The sequence below is a fragment of the Triturus cristatus genome, chromosome 8 (genome assembly GCF_964204655.1).
Source record: "Triturus cristatus chromosome 8, aTriCri1.1, whole genome shotgun sequence".
Lineage (NCBI taxonomy): Eukaryota > Metazoa > Chordata > Amphibia > Caudata > Salamandridae > Triturus > Triturus cristatus.
In genome coordinates this window covers 795,620,937-795,645,714 of record NC_140591.1, presented here as the reverse complement: position 1 = coordinate 795,645,714, position 24,778 = coordinate 795,620,937, and the positions used below count along the sequence as shown (strand labels likewise).

The 24,778-nt window shown below is 47.0% G+C and overlaps 1 protein-coding gene across 1 annotated transcript in view; it reads right to left on the bottom strand.

Annotated features, from left to right (window-relative positions):
- The window catches only part of BMX (BMX non-receptor tyrosine kinase), an 891,026-nt gene that overhangs the window by 828,875 nt on the left and 37,373 nt on the right, over window positions 1-24,778 (bottom strand). Inside the window, exon 2 of the mRNA XM_085620470.1 lies at window positions 7,909-8,017. Within this exon, the coding sequence (XP_085476596.1) occupies window positions 7,909-7,976 (68 nt within the window). The 5' untranslated portion in view covers window positions 7,977-8,017. The remainder of the gene's footprint in view (window positions 1-7,908; window positions 8,018-24,778) is intronic.

Genomic DNA, 24,778 nt, shown 5'->3' with positions numbered 1-24,778 from the left:
ACGCATCCCACTGTGTCCCCCATCCAGCTGTGACTCATGGACTGCCCTATGGGCTTTATAAATATTGAACTTTATCCACTCACAAATTTTTTCGTAATGCTGAATAAAGCCAATTTTTTTTTCCTTAGATCACTACTGCTTTTGTGGTATTGCTGTTGGTGGGGCTGCTACATGATTTTGGGTGGTGAACATGTGTTGGGTGTGTGGGAAATTTAGTAGTGTGCTGGTCATAGTGGGGACCCTGGTATCTGTGTGCCATCACAAGGTGTTAGCTAAGTGTCTTTGCTCATGTAAGCAGTTACTGCATGGTAAAATTGTCCCAAGGTGTGTTCCTTCCTCTGTGTACCCTGACATCTTCCCTGCAGGGTGTTTCCACTATGTGGTGCAGAGCTGTGTCTACTTCAGCTGGGGGTGTGATGGACTCCTTCAACTTTGCACAGGCATGCAGAGCGATGTCTCCACCTGCATCATTCGTGGCATCCTTGGTGGTCACTGTACTTGTGTATGTAGACTGTTGACATGACTTCATGTGGACATGTTCCCTTTTAGGCTGTATGCATGTGTATACTCCCAGCCTCGCACACATGTGGTACATGTACTGCAGGATCTTTGTGCACCTGACTGACATTTGTGGGCATTGGATCTGTGGGTGCTCCACCCTTTTCTTTGCAGGGGCACTGCTGGGAGTGTTAGGCACCCACCACTCTTGTGACTGGGCACTGCTGGGAGGACTCTGCACCCACCCCTCCTATGTCTGGGCACTGCTGGGAGGACTCTGCACCCACCCCTCCTGTCTCTGGGCACTGCTGAGAGGACTCTGCACCCCCCCCTCCTGTGTCTGGGCACTGCTGGGAGGACTCTGCACCCACCCCTCCTATGTCTGGGCACTGCTGGGAGGACTCTGCACCCACCCCTCATATGTCTGGGCACTGCTGGGAGTCCTCTGCACCCACCCCTCATATGTCTGGGCACTGCTGGGAGTGTTAGGCACCCACCCCTCCTATGTCTGGGCATGGCTGGGAGGACTCTGCACACACCCCTCCTGTGTCTGGGCACTGCTGGGAGTGATAGGCACCCACCCCTCCTGTGTCTGGGCACTGCTGGGAGGACTCTGCACCCACCCCTCCTATGTCTGGGCACTGCTGGGTGGACTCTGCACCCACCCCTCCTATGTCTGGGCACTGCTGGGAGGACTCTGCACCCACCCCTCATATGTCTGGGCACTGCTGGGAGGACTCTGCACCCACCCCTCATATGTCTCGGCACTGCTGGGAGTGTTAAACACCCACCCCTCATATGTCTGGGCACTGCTGGAAGTGATAGGCACCCACCCCTCCTATGTCTGGGCACTACTGGGAGTGATAGGCACACACCCCTCCTGTGTCTGGGCACTGCTGGGAGTGATAGGCACCCACCCCTCCTATGTCTGGGCACTGCTGGGAGGACTCTGCACCCACCCCTCCTGTGTCTGGGCACTGCTGGGAGTGATAGGCACCCACCCCTCCTATGTCTGGGCACTGCTGGGAGGACTCTGCACCCACCCCTCCTGTGTCTGGGCACTGCTGGGAGTGTTAGGCACCCACCCCTCCTGTGTCTGGGCACTGCTGGGAGGACTCTGCACCCACCCCTCCTGTGTCTGGGCACTGCTGGGTGGACTCTGCACCCACCCCTCCTATGTCTGGGCACTGCTGGGGGGACTCTGCACCCACCCCTCCTATGTCTGGGCACTGCTGGGAGGACTCTGCACCCACCCCTCCTGTCTCTGGGCACTGCTGGGTGGACTCTGCACCCACCCCTCCTATTTCACGATATGTACGCTTAGGACATACACGGGTGTGGGTTAGCTCCATGCATATGAGGTGGGGGTACGTGTCGTACTTACACTGTTGCGGTGGGGGTACGCTCCATGCATACGCGGGTGAGGGTACGGGTCGTACTTACATTGTTGGGGTGGGACGTATACGTACGCGGGTGAGGGTATGGGTCGTACTTACACTGTTGGGGTGGGGGGTACGCTCCATACGTACGCGGGTGAGGGTACGGGTCGTACTTACACTGTTGGGGTGGGGGTACGGTCCGTACATACACAGTTGGGGTGGGGGTACGCTCCATACGTACGCGGGTGAGGGTACGGGTCGTACTTACACTGTTGGGGTGGGGGGTACGCTCCATACGTACGGGGGTGAGGGTACGGGTCGTACATACACTGTTGCAGTGGGGGTACGCTCCATACGTACGCGGGTGAGGGTATGGGTCGTACATACACGGTTGGGGTGGGGGTACGCTCCATACTTACGCGGGTGGGGGTACGGGTCGTACTTACACTGTTGGGGTGGGGGTACGGTCCGTACGTCCGCGGGTGAGGGTACGAGTCGTACTTACACTGTTGGGGTGGGGGTACGGTCCGTACATACACAGTTGGGGTGGGGGTATGCTCCATACGTACGCAGGTGAGGGTACGGGTCATAGTTACACTGTTGGGGTGGGGGGTACACTCCATATGTACGGGGGTGAGGGTACGGGTCGTACATACACTGTTGCGGTGGGGGTACGCTCCATACATACGCGGGTGAGGGTACGGGTCGTACTTACACTGTTGGGGTGGGGGTATGCTCCATACGTACGCGGGTGAGGGTACGGGTCGTACTTACACTGTTGGGGTGGGGGGTACGCTCCATACGTACACGGGTGGGGGTACGGTCGTACTTACACTGTTGGGGTTGGGGGTACGCTCCATGCATACGGGGGTGGGGGTACAGTCCGTACATATCCGTACCCATGCTATGTGATGCTTGTGCGGGCCGACCTAGGCCTTTGCCACGTGGGTACAGCCTTCCCGCCATTGTTGGGATGACGTAGGTGTGGGCGTGGTACGACTCGTACCCACGCTCTTAAGGCGTGGGTACGGGACGTACCTGTATTGTTGTGTTGCCGGTTCGCGTCGTCAAGCACTTCCATTGTGGCGGACGCTGGCTTTGCTGGACACGCCCCCACCCCCTCGTAGTGACCAGGGCCTGGGGGTCAGGTATGTCCAGGGCATGTGTGCTGTGTGACTTTGGTGGGGGTTTTGTGGCCTGCCCCTGGTCCTGCCTCCCCTTTCCCCCCTCCCTTTGTTGTTCTGACCTTCTGCGGCGTCTGCGTCCGAACCTGTAGAGGAGGTCGACTGCTATGAGGGCCGGGATGACACGTAGGTTCAGGTCCATGTCTGTCCGTCGCATACAGGTACTCCTTGTTCGCGTCGTCCTGATTTCCCGGCAGTTTTTGGCAGCCGGAAAATATTCACCGTGCGGGATGACGTCGGTGCGAATCGTAATTCCTGGTTCGTGAATGGCAGGCTGCGTGTGTCCCGACGTCACGTCGGTGCTTTCCCGGATCGCATTTGTACTTGTGTATGTAGACTGTTGACATGACTTCATGTGGACATGTTCCCTTTTAGGCTGTATGCATGTGTATACTCCCAGCCTCGCACACATGTGGTACATGTACTGCAGGATCTTTGTGCACCTGACTGACATTTGTGGGCATTGGATCTGTGGGTGCTCCACCCTTTTCTTTGCAGGGGCACTGCTGGGAGTGTTAGGCACCCACCACTCTTGTGACTGGGCACTGCTGGGAGGACTCTGCACCCACCCCTCCTATGTCTGGGCACTGCTGGGAGGACTCTGCACCCACCCCTCCTGTCTCTGGGCACTGCTGAGAGGACTCTGCACCCCCCCTCCTGTGTCTGGGCACTGCTGGGAGGACTCTGCACCCACCCCTCCTATGTCTGGGCACTGCTGGGAGGACTCTGCACCCACCCCTCATATGTCTGGGCACTGCTGGGAGTCCTCTGCACCCACCCCTCATATGTCTGGGCACTGCTGGGAGTGTTAGGCACCCACCCCTCCTATGTCTGGGCATGGCTGGGAGGACTCTGCACACACCCCTCCTGTGTCTGGGCACTGCTGGGAGTGATAGGCACCCACCCCTCCTGTGTCTGGGCACTGCTGGGAGGACTCTGCACCCACCCCTCCTATGTCTGGGCACTGCTGGGTGGACTCTGCACCCACCCCTCCTATGTCTGGGCACTGCTGGGAGGACTCTGCACCCACCCCTCATATGTCTGGGCACTGCTGGGAGGACTCTGCACCCACCCCTCATATGTCTCGGCACTGCTGGGAGTGTTAAACACCCACCCCTCATATGTCTGGGCACTGCTGGAAGTGATAGGCACCCACCCCTCCTATGTCTGGGCACTACTGGGAGTGATAGGCACACACCCCTCCTGTGTCTGGGCACTGCTGGGAGTGATAGGCACCCACCCCTCCTATGTCTGGGCACTGCTGGGAGGACTCTGCACCCACCCCTCCTGTGTCTGGGCACTGCTGGGAGTGATAGGCACCCACCCCTCCTATGTCTGGGCACTGCTGGGAGGACTCTGCACCCACCCCTCCTGTGTCTGGGCACTGCTGGGAGTGTTAGGCACCCACCCCTCCTGTGTCTGGGCACTGCTGGGAGGACTCTGCACCCACCCCTCCTGTGTCTGGGCACTGCTGGGTGGACTCTGCACCCACCCCTCCTATGTCTGGGCACTGCTGGGGGGACTCTGCACCCACCCCTCCTATGTCTGGGCACTGCTGGGAGGACTCTGCACCCACCCCTCCTGTCTCTGGGCACTGCTGGGTGGACTCTGCACCCACCCCTCCTATTTCACGATATGTACGCTTAGGACATACACGGGTGTGGGTTAGCTCCATGCATATGAGGTGGGGGTACGTGTCGTACTTACACTGTTGCGGTGGGGGTACGCTCCATGCATACGCGGGTGAGGGTACGGGTCGTACTTACATTGTTGGGGTGGGACGTATACGTACGCGGGTGAGGGTACGGGTCGTACTTACACTGTTGGGGTGGGGGGTACGCTCCATACGTACGCGGGTGAGGGTACGGGTCGTACTTACACTGTTGGGGTGGGGGTACGGTCCGTACATACACAGTTGGGGTGGGGGTACGCTCCATACGTACGCGGGTGAGGGTACGGGTCGTACTTACACTGTTGGGGTGGGGGGTACGCTCCATACGTACGGGGGTGAGGGTACGGGTCGTACATACACTGTTGCAGTGGGGGTACGCTCCATACGTACGCGGGTGAGGGTATGGGTCGTACATACACGGTTGGGGTGGGGGTACGCTCCATACTTACGCGGGTGGGGGTACGGGTCGTACTTACACTGTTGGGGTGGGGGTACGGTCCGTACGTCCGCGGGTGAGGGTACGAGTCGTACTTACACTGTTGGGGTGGGGGTACGGTCCGTACATACACAGTTGGGGTGGGGGTATGCTCCATACGTACGCAGGTGAGGGTACGGGTCATAGTTACACTGTTGGGGTGGGGGGTACACTCCATATGTACGGGGGTGAGGGTACGGGTCGTACATACACTGTTGCGGTGGGGGTACGCTCCATACATACGCGGGTGAGGGTACGGGTCGTACTTACACTGTTGGGGTGGGGGTATGCTCCATACGTACGCGGGTGAGGGTACGGGTCGTACTTACACTGTTGGGGTGGGGGGTACGCTCCATACGTACACGGGTGGGGGTACGGTCGTACTTACACTGTTGGGGTTGGGGGTACGCTCCATGCATACGGGGGTGGGGGTACAGTCCGTACATATCCGTACCCATGCTATGTGATGCTTGTGCGGGCCGACCTAGGCCTTTGCCACGTGGGTACAGCCTTCCCGCCATTGTTGGGATGACGTAGGTGTGGGCGTGGTACGACTCGTACCCACGCTCTTAAGGCGTGGGTACGGGACGTACCTGTATTGTTGTGTTGCCGGTTCGCGTCGTCAAGCACTTCCATTGTGGCGGACGCTGGCTTTGCTGGACACGCCCCCACCCCCTCGTAGTGACCAGGGCCTGGGGGTCAGGTATGTCCAGGGCATGTGTGCTGTGTGACTTTGGTGGGGGTTTTGTGGCCTGCCCCTGGTCCTGCCTCCCCTTTCCCCCCTCCCTTTGTTGTTCTGACCTTCTGCGGCGTCTGCGTCCGAACCTGTAGAGGAGGTCGACTGCTATGAGGGCCGGGATGACACGTAGGTTCAGGTCCATGTCTGTCCGTCGCATACAGGTACTCCTTGTTCGCGTCGTCCTGATTTCCCGGCAGTTTTTGGCAGCCGGAAAATATTCACCGTGCGGGATGACGTCGGTGCGAATCGTAATTCCTGGTTCGTGAATGGCAGGCTGCGTGTGTCCCGACGTCACGTCGGTGCTTTCCCGGATCGCATTTGTATGTTTATATTCGTCGGTCGGGGTTTTGTACGAATCGTACGGAAATGGAGTTTCCGTGCGATTCTCAATTCCATGTTTGTAAGTTTTGACGACCGGGTACGCGTCGGACGGAGAATATGCTCCGTCCGATGGTTCGTACCCGGTTTTTACAGGATCGTGATCGGCACCTTAGTGTAAAATAAAAATCATTTTGAAAAATGACCGATAATTCTCATGCTAGTATGAGTATTCCCAATTTCGAAAATGTGCAAATATGTACTGTTTCTAAACTCTATAGTTTGTTCCCATTTCAGAAATACATAGGAGACTTTCATACCGATTTTTCCATGTATACATTTTCCTACAATAATTGCTATATACCCGGAACATAATAAAAAACGATTGCAAATTGCTGCTCAGTTTTTGACTCTGAATTTTCGGGTTCTTGGTGAACCTACATGTCCTATATATCCCCACAATCAGGAAGGTCCAGCGGATGTAACGGTATATTGCTTTCAAAGAGCTGTCATAATTAGAAGAAGTCACAGGTGAAAACGTTGACACAAAAGGCTGTTTTGTTCAACTAATTTTCAATTTTTCCTATATTTAACTGTTAGTTTCTATAAAGAAACCTTGATGGATCTACACAAATGACCCCTTGCTGAATTCAGAAGTTTGTCTACTTTTTTAAAATGTATAGCTGTCCAGGATCCATTATTGCTTTCACATCCATTTCTACCATTAACTGGAAGGAGGTTGAAAGCACAAAAAATAGCAAAAATAGGCTATGTCCCAGAAAAATGCCAAAATTGTGTAAAAAAGTTTGGTTTTCTGACAAAGTCTGTCATTCCCTAAAAGCTGGGGAAATTGTGATTTCAGCCCCACAAACCCTTTTTTGATACCATTTGCAGAGAAAAACCTAGACCCTTTCATTTGCAACCCGTTTTTCCCATTTTTCACAAACAAAAACAAGATTTTGCTGTATTTTGGCTAATTTCTGGGCCCCCTCCAGGGGAATCCACAAACCCTGGGTACCTTTAGAATCCACATGATGTTGGAAGAAAAGGACGCAAAGTTGGCGTGGATACCTTATGTGGTCAAAAAGTTACAGGGGCCTAAGCACGCACTACCCCAAATAGCCCAAAAAAGGCTTAGCACAGGGGGGTAAAAGGCCTAGCAGCGAAGGGGTTAAGCTCCGGGAGTTTGTCCCATGCTGCAAAATCAGCACAAACGGTACTCCGTGATGCACTGGAAGGCACTGCTGCCTTCTATCACTCGAGTAGACATACAAATCGAGCGGCAGCTTCCTCAATGCGAGTGGCAGATTTCTCAATGCGAGAAGTTGTGACCTGCTGTGACCGACCCCGCTGAAAAATCTCACCGGGAGGAGGTCTATCACACAGTTGTTTAGCGTGAGCACTCATTAACTTAACGATGAGCCCCACAAGAGAAAAAACTCCGCTCTGAGTCACTTCATCGAGTTTTGCAGAACTCTGCACAAAGCACGAAGTGACAAACCTCTGTGAACTCCGCCGGTGGAGCGGAATTCTTCTCCGTGCCCTACCCAAAAAGTATTAGATTCTGTTCACAAAACCTAGAACTCCTTAAATGTTTTTTTTAGTCACAGTGACGTGAACTTTTCAAAAGGGTGCAGCAGTACCTGAGGGGATGCACAACATGCATCACATGAGGAAAATGGAACCATGATGTGTGCGGTCTTTCATCCATCTGTACCAGAAATGATACCCAAAATGAAATGTTTCTGTAACCTATAATGACAAGAATGAAAATAGAAGTTGTAAGAAACACATTTCAGATCTCACCATGCACAAATACATACATATTTACATGAAGGAAACTATAATGGATATATTAAAAAGTTAACTTTCAACCTAGGGACTGTAAGAAATTGGATTATGTGTTGAACGGAGTGGAAACCCACTTCAAAGAATAATCACAATTGTGTCACACACAACTTCCTTGGAGTGACCCACACGGGTAAATATCCTCACTAGTGCCCAGGTAGCTGTGGGTGCAGTCACCAATGTGTGGCATAGTCCACCAAGACTCAAGATAAACCTATTACCAAGGGCATTCTTGAAGCCCATGGGAAACAATGTCTACGTCCACCCTCTCAAAAGGTGTGCCCACTGTGGGGAATGGAAACAGGGGCTCATGTGCTTTGCTCCTGACTTTCCACTGGCTTGGCAGGTCATGCATGATTTACAGAAGGCATCCAGCTACATCCCCATCTGGGGCCAATAGAAGTGGGTGAACAGTTGGTTAACGTTTTTGGCCCGGGGGATAACATGAGTCAACTCCAGTAGGGAGGCTTGGTAGTCCTGGGGTACTACCAACTGACAGGTTGAGCTAGGCTCAGTGACTTTAGTTTTGCTATACAGGAGATCATTCTTCCAGTAATTCAGGTGATCACCAGAGGTGTCGCCAGCTGCCTAGGCTTTGGCCTGCCGTTGTAGGCACTCAAGAGTATGGCACTCCCTCTGCACTTTGCAGAACTCGTCTGAGTTGGCCCCAGTCAGTTTGTCAGCTAGCTAACTCAGGTAGGTCTCCCAGGGCAGCTATGTCTTCCCCTAAAGGTATTAGGTGGCCAACTTCAGGATCAGTTCTCCTCCCTGTCTGTGGGAATCTCTGGGGTGGATTTCCCCTGCCCCCTGCCCTTCCTCTTCATGGCAGGTACCTGGGACTTTATTCATAGCTCCAGGGCCTTTTGACTCCCCTGACAAGCTGCCATGGAGCCCGTGGTTCAGATACACCTACACAGGCAACCTGAACATCTGCGGGTGGGACCTGAGATCCAACTCTTTCCAGATGGTGTGCGTTAGAAATTGGGTCTGTAGTTGGAAAAAGTATGCACTCCGTCAAAATAGGGACCACAATCCTAGTCAGAGTAAGTCACAACAGAATCCTACATTATCCTGTGCTCACCCTCTGGTACCTTGGCACAGTAGGCAGGCTTAACCAAAAAGCAACATGTAATGTATTTGTGTAATAACTCATACAGAAACACATTGAAAACACCACAAAAGACTCCACAACAGTTTAGAAAAATAGAGAATATGTATCTGAGCAAAAAAAGCTAAACCTACAAAAATCTAATATGTAGAATTTGAATTATTGAATTTTGAAGAAAGAAATGCAGTAAAGCGCTTAGAAGCAAGAAGCGCTAAAAAGGTTACTTTAAGTCACGGTGGACTGGGGCCAAGTCAATGTTCGGCCATCCTTGTGGAAGCGCAGGACAGCTGCAGGACCACGCAGGCCCCGGTGAACAAAGTTGGTTTCGATTCACGCATGCGGGTCGATGTGTCGCAGTTGAGCCTTGTAGTTAGGACCTCATTTCAGCGATGCATCATCACAGAACCCTGCAGTTGGGTCAATGTGCTGAAGTCAAGCCTCACGGTCAAATCCTGTGTTGTCATTGAGCCACACAGAGCTGTCACCAATTTTGCACTGTGTTGGTGTAGAAGGGCACTGTGTTGGTTTCGATCAGCGCAGTGTTGAAGATGCGTTGGTTTTGTAACAAAGCAACTGCAGAACACACTTCTGAGGCCCGGAACCTAGAGGGGGAACCTCAGGTCAAGGGTAGGACTCACAGAAGGCAGAGTCTAGCAGCACCAGCAGGATTGCAGGAAGTCTTTTGTGTCCCTGGAGCTTCAGAAAATAGGAGGCAAGCCAGCGAGACCTTGGAGATCACTTAGAGATAAGGCAGAGTCCAGCTCTCCTTCAGCAGAGTAAGGGAGCAGAAGGAATCAGGGTAACAAGCAGAAAAGCAGTCCTTCAAGAAAAGCAGTCCAGTTGAGTCCTTTGAGCAGCACAGCAGTCCTTCTCACAGAGGTTCAGTTCTAGATCCAGAAGTGTCTGCTTTGTGTGTGGATAGGGCACTACCTTTTGAAGTGTAAGTATAAGCCCCTGCCATTTCTCACTGCCCTGGAATGCAGATGAGTACTCAGAATACAGATGAGCCTCACTTTCCTGCCTCTGTGGCTGTCTAGAGGGAATGCACAAAGTGTAGCTGTCACCCAACCCAGATGTGTATTGGAGAAAGGCTGTAAGGCACAAAAGAGCTAAGAGCAGAGAAATTTCCACTTTCTAAAAGTGGCATTTCTAAAACAGTAATTTTAAATCCAACTTCACCAGTAAAGAGGATTTATCAAATCCATTCCAAACAAATGGAATGCAACAAAACTACTTCTTTTTGATCAGGAATTACAAATTAAACATGTATTAAGGAATTTCCAATGCTAGCATATGAGAGGAGTAGTTCTCACAGTAGTGAAAAACAAAATAGGCTGTTTGTCATTACCAAGAAATGTTAAACATGAAAGTGCATGTCCTACCTTTTACTTACAAAGGACCCTGCACGTTGGTTTACCAAGAGCCTTCTTTAGGGGTGACCTATATGTCATAAAAGGGGAGTTTAAGGCTTGGCAATTCGTTTTAAATGCCAAGTCGAAGTGGCAGTATACTCCAAAAACAGGCCCTGCAAGTGCTGGCTCTGAGACAGGTTTGAAAGGCCACTTGTGTTGATGGCACAATCATAGTGATAGAACGCGATTTTGCTCTTTCATTTGTAGGGATGCATTATAATCATGAGTAGTTCGCACCCACATATAATCCTTGTTGTGTTAACATTTGGTCATTACATTGTGTACTGTAATAACATGCAAAGTGAAGTGTTAAGCATTCTTTCATGGAATTGAAGAATTAACATTGAAGTTACTCGTGTTTTGATGAATCTCTTAACATGTAAAAGTACAGCTCTAACTAATGAACATGTTCGATATTAATGTGTTTATGTAACGTGTCAAATTTAATGATTTATACATTGGTGTGATTTCTAAAGTTTATGTATTATCCTCATGTTGACCGAATTCGGTAGGTCTAACGTGTATTTCTCCCAGCTTGGTCTCGTGTTAAAGTTTGCTATTAGAATGTGTGGACTTCTTAGAAAGCCTTCACTTGCTGACTAGGGGTGGGCGGAATTTGCGAAAGTGACTTTCGCAAATTATCGCGAAAATGTTACAAATCTCCGCAAACGCGGAAATATCGCGAAGATGCAGAAGGTTTTTTACCGCCCGTTCGCGGTATTTTCTGCATGGTCGCGGCTCGCCAACTTACCCATGCGGTTGCTTGCGGGCGCGGCCATCTTGTTTTCACTCTTCTCGCGGTGCATGATTGCGAGAAGAAAGACGTGATCGCGCGACCAATGACATTACTGCGGGCGCGAACTGTCGCGAGACAGCGCAAATGGCTACCAACAATCCAACATCTTGTGGAGAACGCGACCGGATCGGGAAAACTTGTCGGCGAACGCGGGGATTCAGGTAAGGCGATTGCGCGCACGCGAGAATGTATTATTTTACAGCGCAAGCAAGAACCAAATTATCGCTAAGCTGCGGAATGCGGAAATTTTGACATTTTCGCGCTCTCCGCGGAACGCAAAAATGTCAAATTATCGCAATTTCCACGAGCGGAACGGAAAATTTGCCCAGGCCTATTGCTGACACCTTTTCTGGAACTTGCCAGGGAAATGCTAAGTAAGGATGTCACGATAGTGGTAGTGCAGGAACAGACTAAAGTGTTTCACTTATAAACCACTAATAAAGGGGGCAATTGATGTTGGAGCAGTGATATTTTGCGTTCTGATTCTGGAATTGTTCATCCTGTGCATGTTGCTCGTCTAAATTTCACTTGTAGATTTAGCTTTGTATTAGTGCCTATATACCTTTACACCTTGGTATTGAGGTGTTTGTATGTCCAACTTTTCTTGGTTTTGTAATAAACTTACTAAACATTGGATCCACAGTCTGTGTTCCTTTAGGGACATGGGCGATTGTAATGGTAATGTATAATTGGCTAACAAGCAGACAACAAAGAGCCATCAGCCAGGGGTTCCAGAATAAGTCTAGAATGTGGAACCCAGCTACTTCAGTAGAATGTTTGAAGGGAGAGAGCACATGCACTTTACCACTACTTAGCAGTAGTAAAGTGCTCAGAGTCCTAAAACTAGTAAAAACAAGTGCAGAAAAATAGAGGGCAGCAGGCAAAAAAGTTGGGGGAAGATCATACTAAGTCTGACAGGTCTAACAGTGAGCTTGACATTATTCCCTATCGAGCAGTCCACAGGCATGTACGGACTCACAGCTGCCTTTAAGGAACCTGGGATTCCCGCCCCCTTTCAAAGTAGAAGTAGACCCACTGGATAGTGGCTCACCTGGTTGTCTGCTGTCACAACCTGGTGGACTACATCAAAGACTACCTGCTCTGAGGACACCAGATGACACCTAAAAGTTATCATAGTTGCTCCTGTATCTTTCAGAGTCTCCACCATCTGCCAATTGATGGTAACCCACTACCTATGCATTTTTGGTATCATCAGGCATGGGGGTCTTTGTTACACTCTCCTTGTCATGTCATCTAGGGTCATTATGCTAACATCTCCAAGGCAGGCTAACTGGAGCAAACTCCTCCAACAACACTATAGTGGTCATTTCCTTGTAGACCGACCAGTCAGGGGTTGCTTCCTGCACTAACAGATGGGATACCATTTAAAGTGCACATATAAGTATGACTCATGGCACTTAGGTTTGAAGTAGATCAGGGACTTCTTCTCGTTTGAAACTAACCTTCTTTTGCTCAGGTTTGATTGGTAATCCTTCCCCATAAAACTCTTTTGGAAGCCTATGGAGAACACCTTTGGTTTTTCTTCATCTCCCCCATCTATCTTCCTATGGTAACCCTGTCCCTTCTTCTGGTGATCGCCCCCCAGGTACCATCCTTGACACTCTGTTAATAATGCAGAGGTCAGCCTCTTTTTCAAGCTCTCTGGGTATAGTCCATCAGGTGCTGGAAAAGCTCTGCAAAGCAATTAGTGAACATGTGCTCTCTCAGAATTAGATTGCGTAACCCATCATAGCCACTGACTTTTCTGTTGTTCAAACAACCATTTAGAATCTTCCTGGAGAAATTCATAAAATTCACCCAAGACTGGTTAGAACATTTCTGACTGTCCCCAAAACTTAGGGGATTGTTCTCAGGGGTCAGACCAACATGTGATAAGAGCTCCCTTCATGGGGGCATAGGTCATTTAGTCAGCTACCTTTTGGGCCAACAAGACATCTCTTTCAATAGATTAGCTCACCAGTCCTCCTCTGGGACTCTATGCATTCATTGAGCTACCTCATATGCTGCGAAGCACTTCAGCTCAGTTCCTCAAAGCTTTATTTGGTTTGAGTTCAACCATAAAAGCGTACATATAAAATACAGGTAATAAAACAGTTAAAACACAAATAAAACAATTATCAAAATAAATAAATTATATCGATGAATGTTGCCTAGAATAAATGCATAATGTGTCTCAGTGTATTAAAACAGAGCACAGTTATTTAATCTCCTTCTTGATACAACAAATCCCAATAAATCTGTATTGATACTATGTGAGGAGAGACAGAAATTTTCATTTAGCTAAAGCAGTGCTCAAGTACAATCATTTCCCGACAATTCTCCTATTCTTAAATACAGAATCAAGAAATCTATAGATAATGTGAAACACAACATTAATCTGTAAATGCTCGAATGCCTCTTTGCATTTTCATATATTTAAGCTTTGCAGTAATGGTCTCAATATTCTGTACCACTATATAACTCAAAGACAAAGAACAAATTAAGTTTTGACTGTTGTGCTATTGAGTTACATGGGCATGAGATCAGGTCTTTATTATTATATACGTTTGAGGGGTAGGTAAAACCTTTGTTTATGCGGTGTTTTAAGCAGGTATGACTCAATAGCTGGAGTGATACTTAAGGGGAAATATATTTTAACATATTTATTCTTGATTTCGACCTGCCACCTCTTTTGTACAATCAGTTTTTGTAATTCATCTTTCACTTTAGCTTTGTCAGTTCTCTTAACTACTGGCGGAGCATCATACAAGTCCCTTCTGCCAATAAGATAAAAATCTTTCCTAATATGACTTAGCCAATTTAATTTATGAACCCTGTCCAGGTCAAGACAATCAGTTATTATAGCTTGTGTCATGGCTGTTTCTGGCCTGGACCACACCGATAACCATAGCCGGGTTGGTGCTAACCTCAATATGTCTCTGAAATGAAGTGTAACTGATACTGTAGTAGTTTCCCAAAAAGAAGTATTTATTACAGGGTACAGGAGCCGTCCCAGCTGGCACAGCCAAGGCACATAAACAGCAACTGCCACTGAGAGAACACCCAGAGCAGGAAGCTTAACAACACTCTAGGTGACATCATAGAATACTCATGGGGCTCTGCCAGCAACACATCACCACAGTCTCCCAGATATTTGAGACATAATTCTTCATGTGTTAATATAGAAGGAACAGAATTAGGGAGAGACAATATTCTTAACTGAAATGTATCTTTGTAGATTTGCAATTGAGAGTCGTCAATATGTCCCCTCACCCCTGCACCAATGGTGACAATTGGGACAGGGTTTGCTTTATATATTGTAATGGTGGCTTTCAGAGCCATGGACCCAAGACTAGTTGCAAATAAAAACAGGGAAGCTGTGGCTTGTTCGTGTTGAGTTGCTCACTCAGATGCCTCCAGGTCAGCTTAATATCAAACAGGATCCCTAAATAGGTAAAGGAGGTCACACACTTAAGTTGAAGCCAGTTTACTTGAAAGCGAGTAAGCCTACTCTGCAAAATATGGCTTATGATTTAGAAGTGTTTGTTGTGAGTCCCAGGTCAGAAATTAATTTTACAAAAATATCTAAAAGTTTTTGAAGGCACAGGCCCCTTCTTGCCATAGGGGCACAGTCATCTGCCTACATAGGGACGATTCCCTTCCCTGGGTGGTTCTGCCACAGCACTCAATGATATGGTCATCAAGGTCATTAATATAAATGCTAAAAAGGAAAAGTGAAAACACACACCCCTGTCTAACCCATTTTTTAAATCTTTATATAGGGGGTAGATCCCCCACCTAATTCAAATCGAATTCAACCCTCGACATCAGTAGGCAGTTGGGCAAGAAGGTGAACAATATGTGTGTGGACGCCCTTATATCCTAACATGTTCCACAGCTTTGACCGTACAACGTTGTCAAAGGCTGAACTCAGGCCCATGAATGCCAATTACAGACATCTATCCTTGGAAAGCATGTGTTTGCAAATTATTAAATGGAGGTTTAAACATCGGTCTGCTGCCTCAATACCCTGCTTCAATCCGTACTAGGTAGGAGTTAAGATGTTTGTTTCATTTGACCAATTTCCAAGTTGGTCCAATAAAATTCTACCCAGTATCTTGGTCATCAAGTTGTTTAAGGATATTGACCAGAAACAGTGGGGGTCCTTCCTGTGTCCCTTTTAAAATATTGGGACAATCATTGCCCTGGACCATGATTTTGGTGGCCCGTGTACGGACGCACAGTGTAGGACAATCACCAGGATGAGAACCCAGAATGTTATATTTTCTTTGTAAAGGTCTACCAGGACCCCATCTGGGCCTGGCACCTTCCTGCTTGAGCACTTACTCACAGCTGACATAACATCCTTCACAATGATTATTGGCTGTTCAGGATCCTCCAAACTTACTGTACCCCTTTTATTGCTGCTCTCACTGGAGACTGGTTCCTTTAGGTCATAAAGGCTGGTGAAGTGACTGACACATAGGTATTCAGGGATATTGGCATCAGTGGCAACAGAGGAGCTATATGAAAAGAAAGGTACATTAACTACTCTCCAGAACTGAGATGAGTAATTCACTGCGCTTGCAGTGACAAGCTGTTCACAGGCCTCTGTTCTAAACTCCTCGTTCCTCCTCTTAAGCACCTCTTTTTTAGTGCTTTCAACAAGTGCTAATTACTAGCTGATCCTTCAGGTGATTTTTGACTGCATTTATAAGACTTTTATTTGCCTGCGAACATGATTTGTCAAACCATTTATGGGGTGTGTGGGCGTTTGGGCATTTAGGTGCCATTAATTGGACAGAAATCGTCCTGCAAATTGAATCAAAGACACCTAATATCTCCTTGTGATCAGAGTCCGAGTTTAGGCATGTCTCGAAGTGCTCCTTCTGATTTTCCAAGTGCATTTAATGAAATGCATTGGCATCCACATCCTGCCATTTGCGTTGTGTTCCCCCGTTTCTAGTATATTCTACCTGACAAGCCACTTTATGTACCACTGCGGTCAGTCCTAGGATACAGATAAGGATGAACAGTTTCTGCTCACTAATGGGGGCTTCCAAGACATGATGTCAGTATATAGAAATTCCTTCTATTTTCTAAATGACACCCAGATTCAGAGTGAGGATCAACAATGCTGAGCCTATAGAAAAAGCCCAGGGGGACTGAGGTTATACCTTGCGGAAGCCATTGAGCATTTGAGAGTCTATTCAGACTGTACCCCGACAAACTCATATCTCAAAGGGTTTATTACTATGCAGTCACCAGTGCCCTTTTTTGGAGCCATCCCAACCCAAAGTACCCTCCGAATTCCAATTATATAATTTGAGAGAATGTCACTATTGATGTACCCACGGATGGAACTAAACCAATGAATCACTTTGTTCTTCAGCTGAATGTCCATTTCGGTTTGATTGGGTAGGAAGGAGGGAGTGTTTGTTAGTACCACAACATACGGTGTACATTCCGGGGCATTTCTACCGTCCGCAAGTTCTTTCTACTGCCTTCTTGTTTCTCTGCAGCAAGATCAGTGGTACCAGACTTTTATTAGGGTGCCCTATGGTATTTATTGTGCTGCTTTGAAGTGTAAGACCTTCTGATAGCTTTGTTGATTGAGAAAGTCCCATATCACTGATTTAGAGAGTCCACTGTGGTCGGCTTGGAGCTTGCTGGTGAGCTTGGAGGGCAAATAACCATGTTAGAATAGCAGTTTTCTTGTTGTGCAGTGGACTTAGTTGGCTGAGATTTTTTTGTAACTGGTCAATTAGATCTTTTAATGGTTTATCAATGCTCTGTACCACAGAAAGTGCTGGGTCAATAGTTTGAAAAGGACTCTCTGCAGTAAACCAAGAGTATTGGCTATGTTTATATTCTCCAAGAGTCCAAGTGTGACTTTTGTTGATTTTTTAGGGCAGGAACATCTCTGCTCATAACCGGCTCCTCAATTGGGTTATTTCCCTCCCATCTTTGGGCACAGAAGCCAAGCGTGATGTTACCTTTCTGTTTTTTTATTACGCGAGGATGCTGTTGCATTAGTATTAGAGGAATTCCCAAGGCATGGTGGATGGTCATCAGACACAGTAACAATATGAAAATCTCCAGTATACATACAATGGTAACTTGTGCCTGGCTCAAATTTACTTATAACCCCCCCACCCTACTGTTTGAGTACTTCCACCACCATCAACTACTTTGTGGCTTGACTCCAAGTTAGTGTTGGGTGGGAGTGATCTCCTAGTTTACCCCACTCTCTCACCCACACATTCAATTTGCGAATTGATAACAGACATGGCAGTGGTGAAGTAATTAACAATTGACCCAGCCCCTGATGGTTATTAACAGAGGCTGCCAAAGTACTTGCTTTCCACTTACCAATTGTTGACGGCAAGATAATGTATGCGTGCTGACCAGGAAATTAAGTCAACATAGGTTAGGTGTGGCTTGGTGTAGACTGAAAAATGTCCAGGCCAAGAGTGGTGGCCCAGTCCAGCCTCCTCTGGGCTCTGACAGGAGCAGACAGGCCTGCTCTCGACCTGGTCTTCACCCGGGCATGTGCCCGGGCACATCCCGCAGGACTCACTGGTGCTCTTTGTACCATGAATTTTCAAGCCCCTCCTTCCACCAGGTAAAATCTGGAGGACAAAGTCCCACCCCAGACTTGGAGCAAAAGTTATACAGGAGCGGGTAGAGAAAACGCTTCAGGAACCAGCACTGCGGGACTCACTAATGCTCTTTGTAGCTTGTCGTCCCTGGCCCCTCCTTCCACCAGGTTAAGTCTGAGGGATGAAATCCGACCCCAGACACAGAGCAAAAGTTAAGCAGGAGCGGGCAGGGAAGCTGCTTCAGGAACCCATGCTGCGCGACTCACTGGTGCTCTTTGCAGCTCGTTATCACTGGCCCCTCCTTCCACCAGGTGAAGTCTGGGGACAAAGACCCACCCCAGACACGGAGCAAAATTTAGGCAGGAATCAATGTCATCCCTCACCAAATAGCAGGCCACCAGGTTTTTGATGATGTGGACACTTTTACCTCGTCTTCAGTTCCAGTTCTTTCTGCCTCATTTCATGAGCCAAGATGGGCTTTTTCTCCTCCAAGACCAACCTTTTCTCCTATAGGGCCTTCTTGTTCTTCTCTATAGCCATCTTTTTCACCCTTATGGCCAAAGTGGCCAATTGCAGCTTCAGCTCTCTTTCAGCTCTCTGGTCCTCCACTCTTCAAGGATCAGGTTTTGGGAGGACACACTGCTCCCTGCTCTTTATCTGGTAGAGACCCCCATTCCTGTGGACCCTTCTCTGGTGCCAAGGTCAGGATATTTTCCCCCTCATTCTCCATTTAGTCTTCACCCTCTGCATCATCGTCATCCTTCTGTTCCTGTGATGTAGCCTAAAATAGTTGGACATCTTCCAAGGCTCTGACGGCTATCTGGTACTCCAGCTTCGTGGAGCCTTTTACTAGCTTCTGCCCCCTCTCTTTGCACAACTTTTTTAGTTCTGCCACAGTGAAGCCTTCAATACTACTGAAATCTCCTTTAATTCTTGCAAATAATACAAGTGCAAAGTATGAGCCAGGAACTGAATTTGGAGAAAGTAAAAATTGACCAATTATAAATTCAGGAGAATTTTTTTAAATCGATTCTTATTTCAGATTACCAAGGAATTTTAAGTTTTACACAAATCAATGAATGGTGCTGCACAATCACGGGTTCTCACCGTTAAACAGCAATGTAAGAAACTGGAATATTTCTTGAAGGTGATGAGAATCCACTTCAAAGAATAAGCGCAATCCTTGTCAAGATGAATCACAAAGTTACCTAAATAAACCCATGCTTAACTCTTTGGTGGCTTGTCATGAAAGCAGTCAGACGTAACTTAGGGACAATGTGTAAGGCATTTATGCAGTACTCAAGCAGTAATAAAGACAAAACACAACACAGGAAAAATCCGAAACTAATTTAGAAACCTAGAGCGAAGTTAAAATATTTCAATGATACCAAAATGACAAATATCTAATGAGGAGAAACAGAGCTTTTTTTTAAAGTTTTAGCTAAAAATAGCTCAAAAGATGTGAAACACTAACTACTGGAAATGTAACCTTTTGACTTTGATGCATTGCGCTGTGTTGGATCCATTGAAGCTTTCAATCTGAAGCTGCACTTCTATGTGGGGCTCTGTGTTGCTTTGCTTCAGATGCAGGAAAGCCGCCGTTTAGAAGCTGTGAAGTGCTGCATTGTTGCCTGTTTCTGGTACAGGAAAGACCTGGCTTGGCTGTTCGGGCTTGACTATTCCAATAAGGAATAGGGTGAAGACTGATTTGCATATGGCTGGGTCTGAATTGGGGTGGTGAAGTGAGCTAAAGAACAATGTTGGATTCAACCCAGATCTGTGACTGGGTGTGAGTGTATAAAACATTTCAGCGCTCCATCCTTTATCTCCTTGTGCTTGCTTTGTTTGCCCTAAGTTGTCAAGGTATGCCCAGACATGGGTCCCTTGCTCACTTTGCCACAGTATTCAAGGTAGCCTGGCTGATGAGGGGTGTTACCCTGAAACCGGTCCCCGGGATGCTTGTTTCCGGTCCAGGAAAGACCTGGCTTGGCAGGTCGGGCTAGACTCTTTCCATATGAATAGGGTGAAGACTGATTTGCATATGGATGGGTCTGAACTGGGGTGGCAAAGTGAGCTAAAGAAAGATGATGGATTCAACTCAGATCTGTGACTGGGGATGACTGTCTGAAAATTTTCAGTGTTCTGTCCATCATCTCCTTGTGTTTGCTTTGTTTACCATAATTTGGCAGGGTATGCCCAGACGTGGGTCCCTTGCTCGCTTTGCCACAGGATTCAAGCTAGCCTGGCTGATGAGGCGTTTTGCCCTAAAACCGGTCCCAGGATGCTTGTTTCCTTTCCAGGAAAGACCTGGGTTGGCAGTTCAGGCTTCAGTGTTTTTCATAAGAAACAAGGTGAAGACTGATTTGCATACGGCTGTGTCTGAACTGGAGTGGCGAAGTAAGCTAAAGGACCATGATGGATTCAACCCAGATCTGTAACTGGGGGTGAGTGTCTGAAAAGTTTCAACGCTCCGTCCATCATCACCTTGTGTTTGCATTGTGAAGCCCTGTATCTCCCTGTGTAGGATCTGGTTAAGCTTTCGATCATGTGCTGCACAGTGCTGCAATATGAAGCCAACTGTTGATCTACATTGGTCTGAGTCAAGCCTGGTGAAACCTTCAGTTAACAGGTAGAGGTACACCCTAACACCAGCCAGGGGTCCAAGACCTTGAGAACCTCACTTGGGGGTCAGGACATACTCTCACAGAATCCAAAAGGGAGGAACAGGTCAAGTCCCTTTGGGTCTGGTCAGCTGGAACAAAGAAAAGATCTCTGGAATCTTATTCTGTCCCTGTAGCTCAGATAGGAGGTCAGCCTACTGACCCTTGGAGTCACTTCTGGGGTCCTGGACTCAAGGTATGCAGGGCTAATCTTCCCTCTTGAGACAGCAAGGCCGTTCTTCTTTTAAACCTTCTCAGGTACAGGAGTGTTCTGATTTCAGGTTCACCACTTTTATGCCCAGTGCCAGTCTGTGGGTGGGGGACACCATTTTGCCTAACTCTAAAACTGATTCTGGCCAATTCTTCCCCTCCCCTGAGTTTAGCTCCAGTCTGTCTAGTGAAACATAGGGCAGGCAGGCCCATGGCTGAGCTGCATTTGCCAGTGACAGGTGAGGATTCTTTTGAAGTCAGAATACCTTTTGAATCACAGAAAGTGGCTGGGTATTATCCCCCAGCAATCCTGCATAGGAGAGGAACACCATTCCACACACCCAAGGTACTTTTTTCTACTGTCTGGGAGAAATACACATCACACCACAGGTGAACCATAAACTGTCAGGTGACCCTGGCACTGGCAGATGAACACATTTAACCTAGGCAAGAAAAGTGGCATTTTCAAAATAGTTATTTAAAATCCAACTTCACTATTAAAGAGGATTTTAAATTACAATTACAATTAGTAGAAGAAGTATTTCTCTCACTATTCCCAAATAGAATAGATCAAATATTAAATGTAATACGGTAAAATTGTGTCGCCACAGTAAAAGAAGTCTTTAGAGATCTTTCAATGCAAGGACATGTACAGCTTCAAATTCATATTTTAAATACTATGCACCCTACCTATGAGTTCTTACAGCCAACCAAGGGGCAACTTATACATTTTAAAAAGGTAAGTTTAGACCTGGCAAAAGATTTAGGACCTGACTTAGATCTTGGCGGCCAGGTTGCTCCATCACATCGGTGAAGAATAAATCCGCCCGCTAAAATATAAATCCCATTATATCCTATGGGATTTATATTTTGGCGGATGAGATATTAGTCACCATTGTGATTGAGTAACCTGTACTCCAAGATCTAAATCAGGCTCTTATTTTGCTTGGTTGAAATGGCACTTTTAATGCACACACCGTCTGCAATGGACAGGAGTGAGGGATGTTTTACAGTGCTACTTTAGGGGGTGGTACAACGAGCGCTGCAGCCTACTAGTAGCATTAAATGTATGGTCCTATACTAGGGGACTTATAAGTAAATTAAATGTAACAACAAGGTGTGTATCAGTTTTGCCTTGTTTGAAAGTGAGAGCACAGGCATTTTACTACTGGTTACCAGGAATAAAGTGTGGAGAGTCCTAAAGCCAACAGAAACAGATTTATCCAAATTGGGTAATAAATAGGGGTGGGCGGAATTTGCGTAATCGCGTTATGCAAATCTCCGCGAAACGGTAAAAAATCTCAGCGAACATGCATTTTAAGAACGCGAACAAGAAAAAATTCGCGAAGTCGCGGAAGGCAGAATTTTGGGCAATTTTGCGTTCTCCGCGGAACGCGAAATTACCGAAATTCCGCAAATTCCGCGAGCGGAACGGAATTTACCACCCAGGCCTAGTAATAAACGCAAAAGTCTGGGGTAAGACCATGCAGAAGATGATCATTTCCAACAAGGACCAATAAAATGATAAGTTTAAAGTCTGAAACAGGGCCTGCTTTAGCGCTGTTGCTGCCCACCAATGATCACCTCCGCCATTAATTCCCTCACTACAACTCTTTAACTGTGCCCCTCAGGTCTCCATAACCACTCTCTCTCAGATGCATTTAATTTGTTTTATAGCATCACTCATACCAGTGTAGGGTGTCTGCACACTTTACATCACACACACATTACTCTGAGACAATAAATCATATATCTGTAAATCAGTGTATAGGAAACATTACAGAAGACTTCAAGGTGTAGGAGTCACATGCCACCCATACTGGAAGTAGCACCATGGTTTGGGGTACTCTTTAATAATAAGAATTGATTTCTACCTAAATGAAGCTTTCCTGCAACGTTAAATAATGAAAGTCTGGGGAACAAAATCATAAGCTCTAATCTATATCTTGCAGTTTGCATGCAACTCTTTGATCCCAGTTCATGGCTCACTGTTCTATATTAGGATGTTAACTTGTAAACTGCAAGCAATAAAAGGATCTCTCTGATAAAAGCAACAACCCACTGACCTATTTACATTATATGCCCCTTGTGATCTGAGAGCAGGCCCTGGTCTAAAATGTAAAACTGCCAAACACAGTAATAGATGCACTATTTGTTGGTTTACATGGAAACCCTCTGTTTGTGCACTGCCTGTAAAAAAAACCTGGAGAAGCGTTGGCATAGTCCAAGATATACTAATCCGACAGAGTGCAAGGAAACTGTTCACAATGACTCATAAAAGTACAGACTCTTCAATATTCACATCAGCCCAGGTGCGGCTCCTCGGTTTGAGAGAAGAAGCGTCGCCCCATTGAAATGCCGCCAGAGAGAAAAATAAAATGGTAAAAAAGTTAATTCATTACCATTTTATTTTTCTTCACCCCCTCCCGAACAGAGAGTCAGGAGAGGGGAGGGACTGCTGCTGAATGACAGCAGCAGAGAGAGCAGGGCACTTTCAGTCTAAAGTGTATATGTCTTTTTGGCCAGCTGTCTTGCGACTGCCAGACACAGGTGTACTTTAAACCTCTCTAGACGGCTAGGTCAGAGAAAGCCAAAGCCTCGAGAGCGTTGTGGAGCACAGAGTGAGGCCGCTCCCACCAATCCTAGCACTGCTCTCATGCTGGTGACTCACAGTGCCTTTGAGTACATTAGATTTCTTGATTTTTCCTTTGGGAATCCTGCCGCTTTGTGCAGTAGAGACTTTGCAAAGAGAACAACCTTTTAGAACATCGTACCAACTGTCAAGAAGAAGGTGACCAGTAGGTCAAAGGTAACAAGGTTTACGAACCAACAAGTTTGAAAATAATGTTATTTCCATCTAACATGTATTCACAGAAACAGATATGTTGTTGATCTAACGTTTTATTACTATGGGCATGAATCATAATAGCCAATGCCAATTACAGTATATATATATATATATATTCACAGAAAAAAACATAGGTTTCAGGCACGTTATAGTTAGGAATTAGCATTTAAAAAACCTTAAAAATTCACTGAAAAAACCATAGGTTTCAGGGGCGTTATAGTTAGCTGGACTTTTCGCTCGTACAAAACTATTGAAATTCCCCCGTTATAGTTAGTTCAGCTAACTATAACTCGTGCGCCCGCAATGCACTGCTGATGACGTCACATATTACATCACTCATGACATGGTCAGTGACATCACTCATGACATCACTGATGACATCTCAAGTGACATCACTGATGACATCATCCAGTGAATGTGTGTTTTTCTGAAAATTACATATGTTTATATATGTGTATCTCAAGGTCGATGGAAGAATAAATGGGTATATAAGTGTCTAAATGGATGATTTGTTTTTGAAAAATGTATTGTATAACTGACTGATTAAGTGTATCTTAGTGAATACATGGCTTAGTGAGTAATGCTTAAATATGTAATTATCTGTATCAGTCTCTCACTTTGTGTATAAGTGGCTGCATGGGTTGGTGAGTAGCTACATGAGTGTCTATATAGGTTATTAGTTGTTTTTTTGAGTATCAGTATGAGTGTCTCAGTGTCTGTATGGTTCGGTGGGGGTATTACGTAGTGCATAGGTGCATGAATGAGTGACTCACTGTTTGTATGTGTTGAAGACAGCATGTGTGCAGGACTGTATGGGTGGATGAGTGTGTGCATGGGTGTGTTAGTGAGTGAATGACTGTCTCAATAGTGTCTTTATGAGTAACTACATATGTTTTAAACTAGTATATTTGACTATTGGTGTATATAAGTGAGTATATGTGAGATTGAGAGATTGGAAGAGTTCCTGTATGAATAAGTATGTGTTTCTATAAGTGATTGTTTAAAAGACTAAGGGGCATATGTATCAAG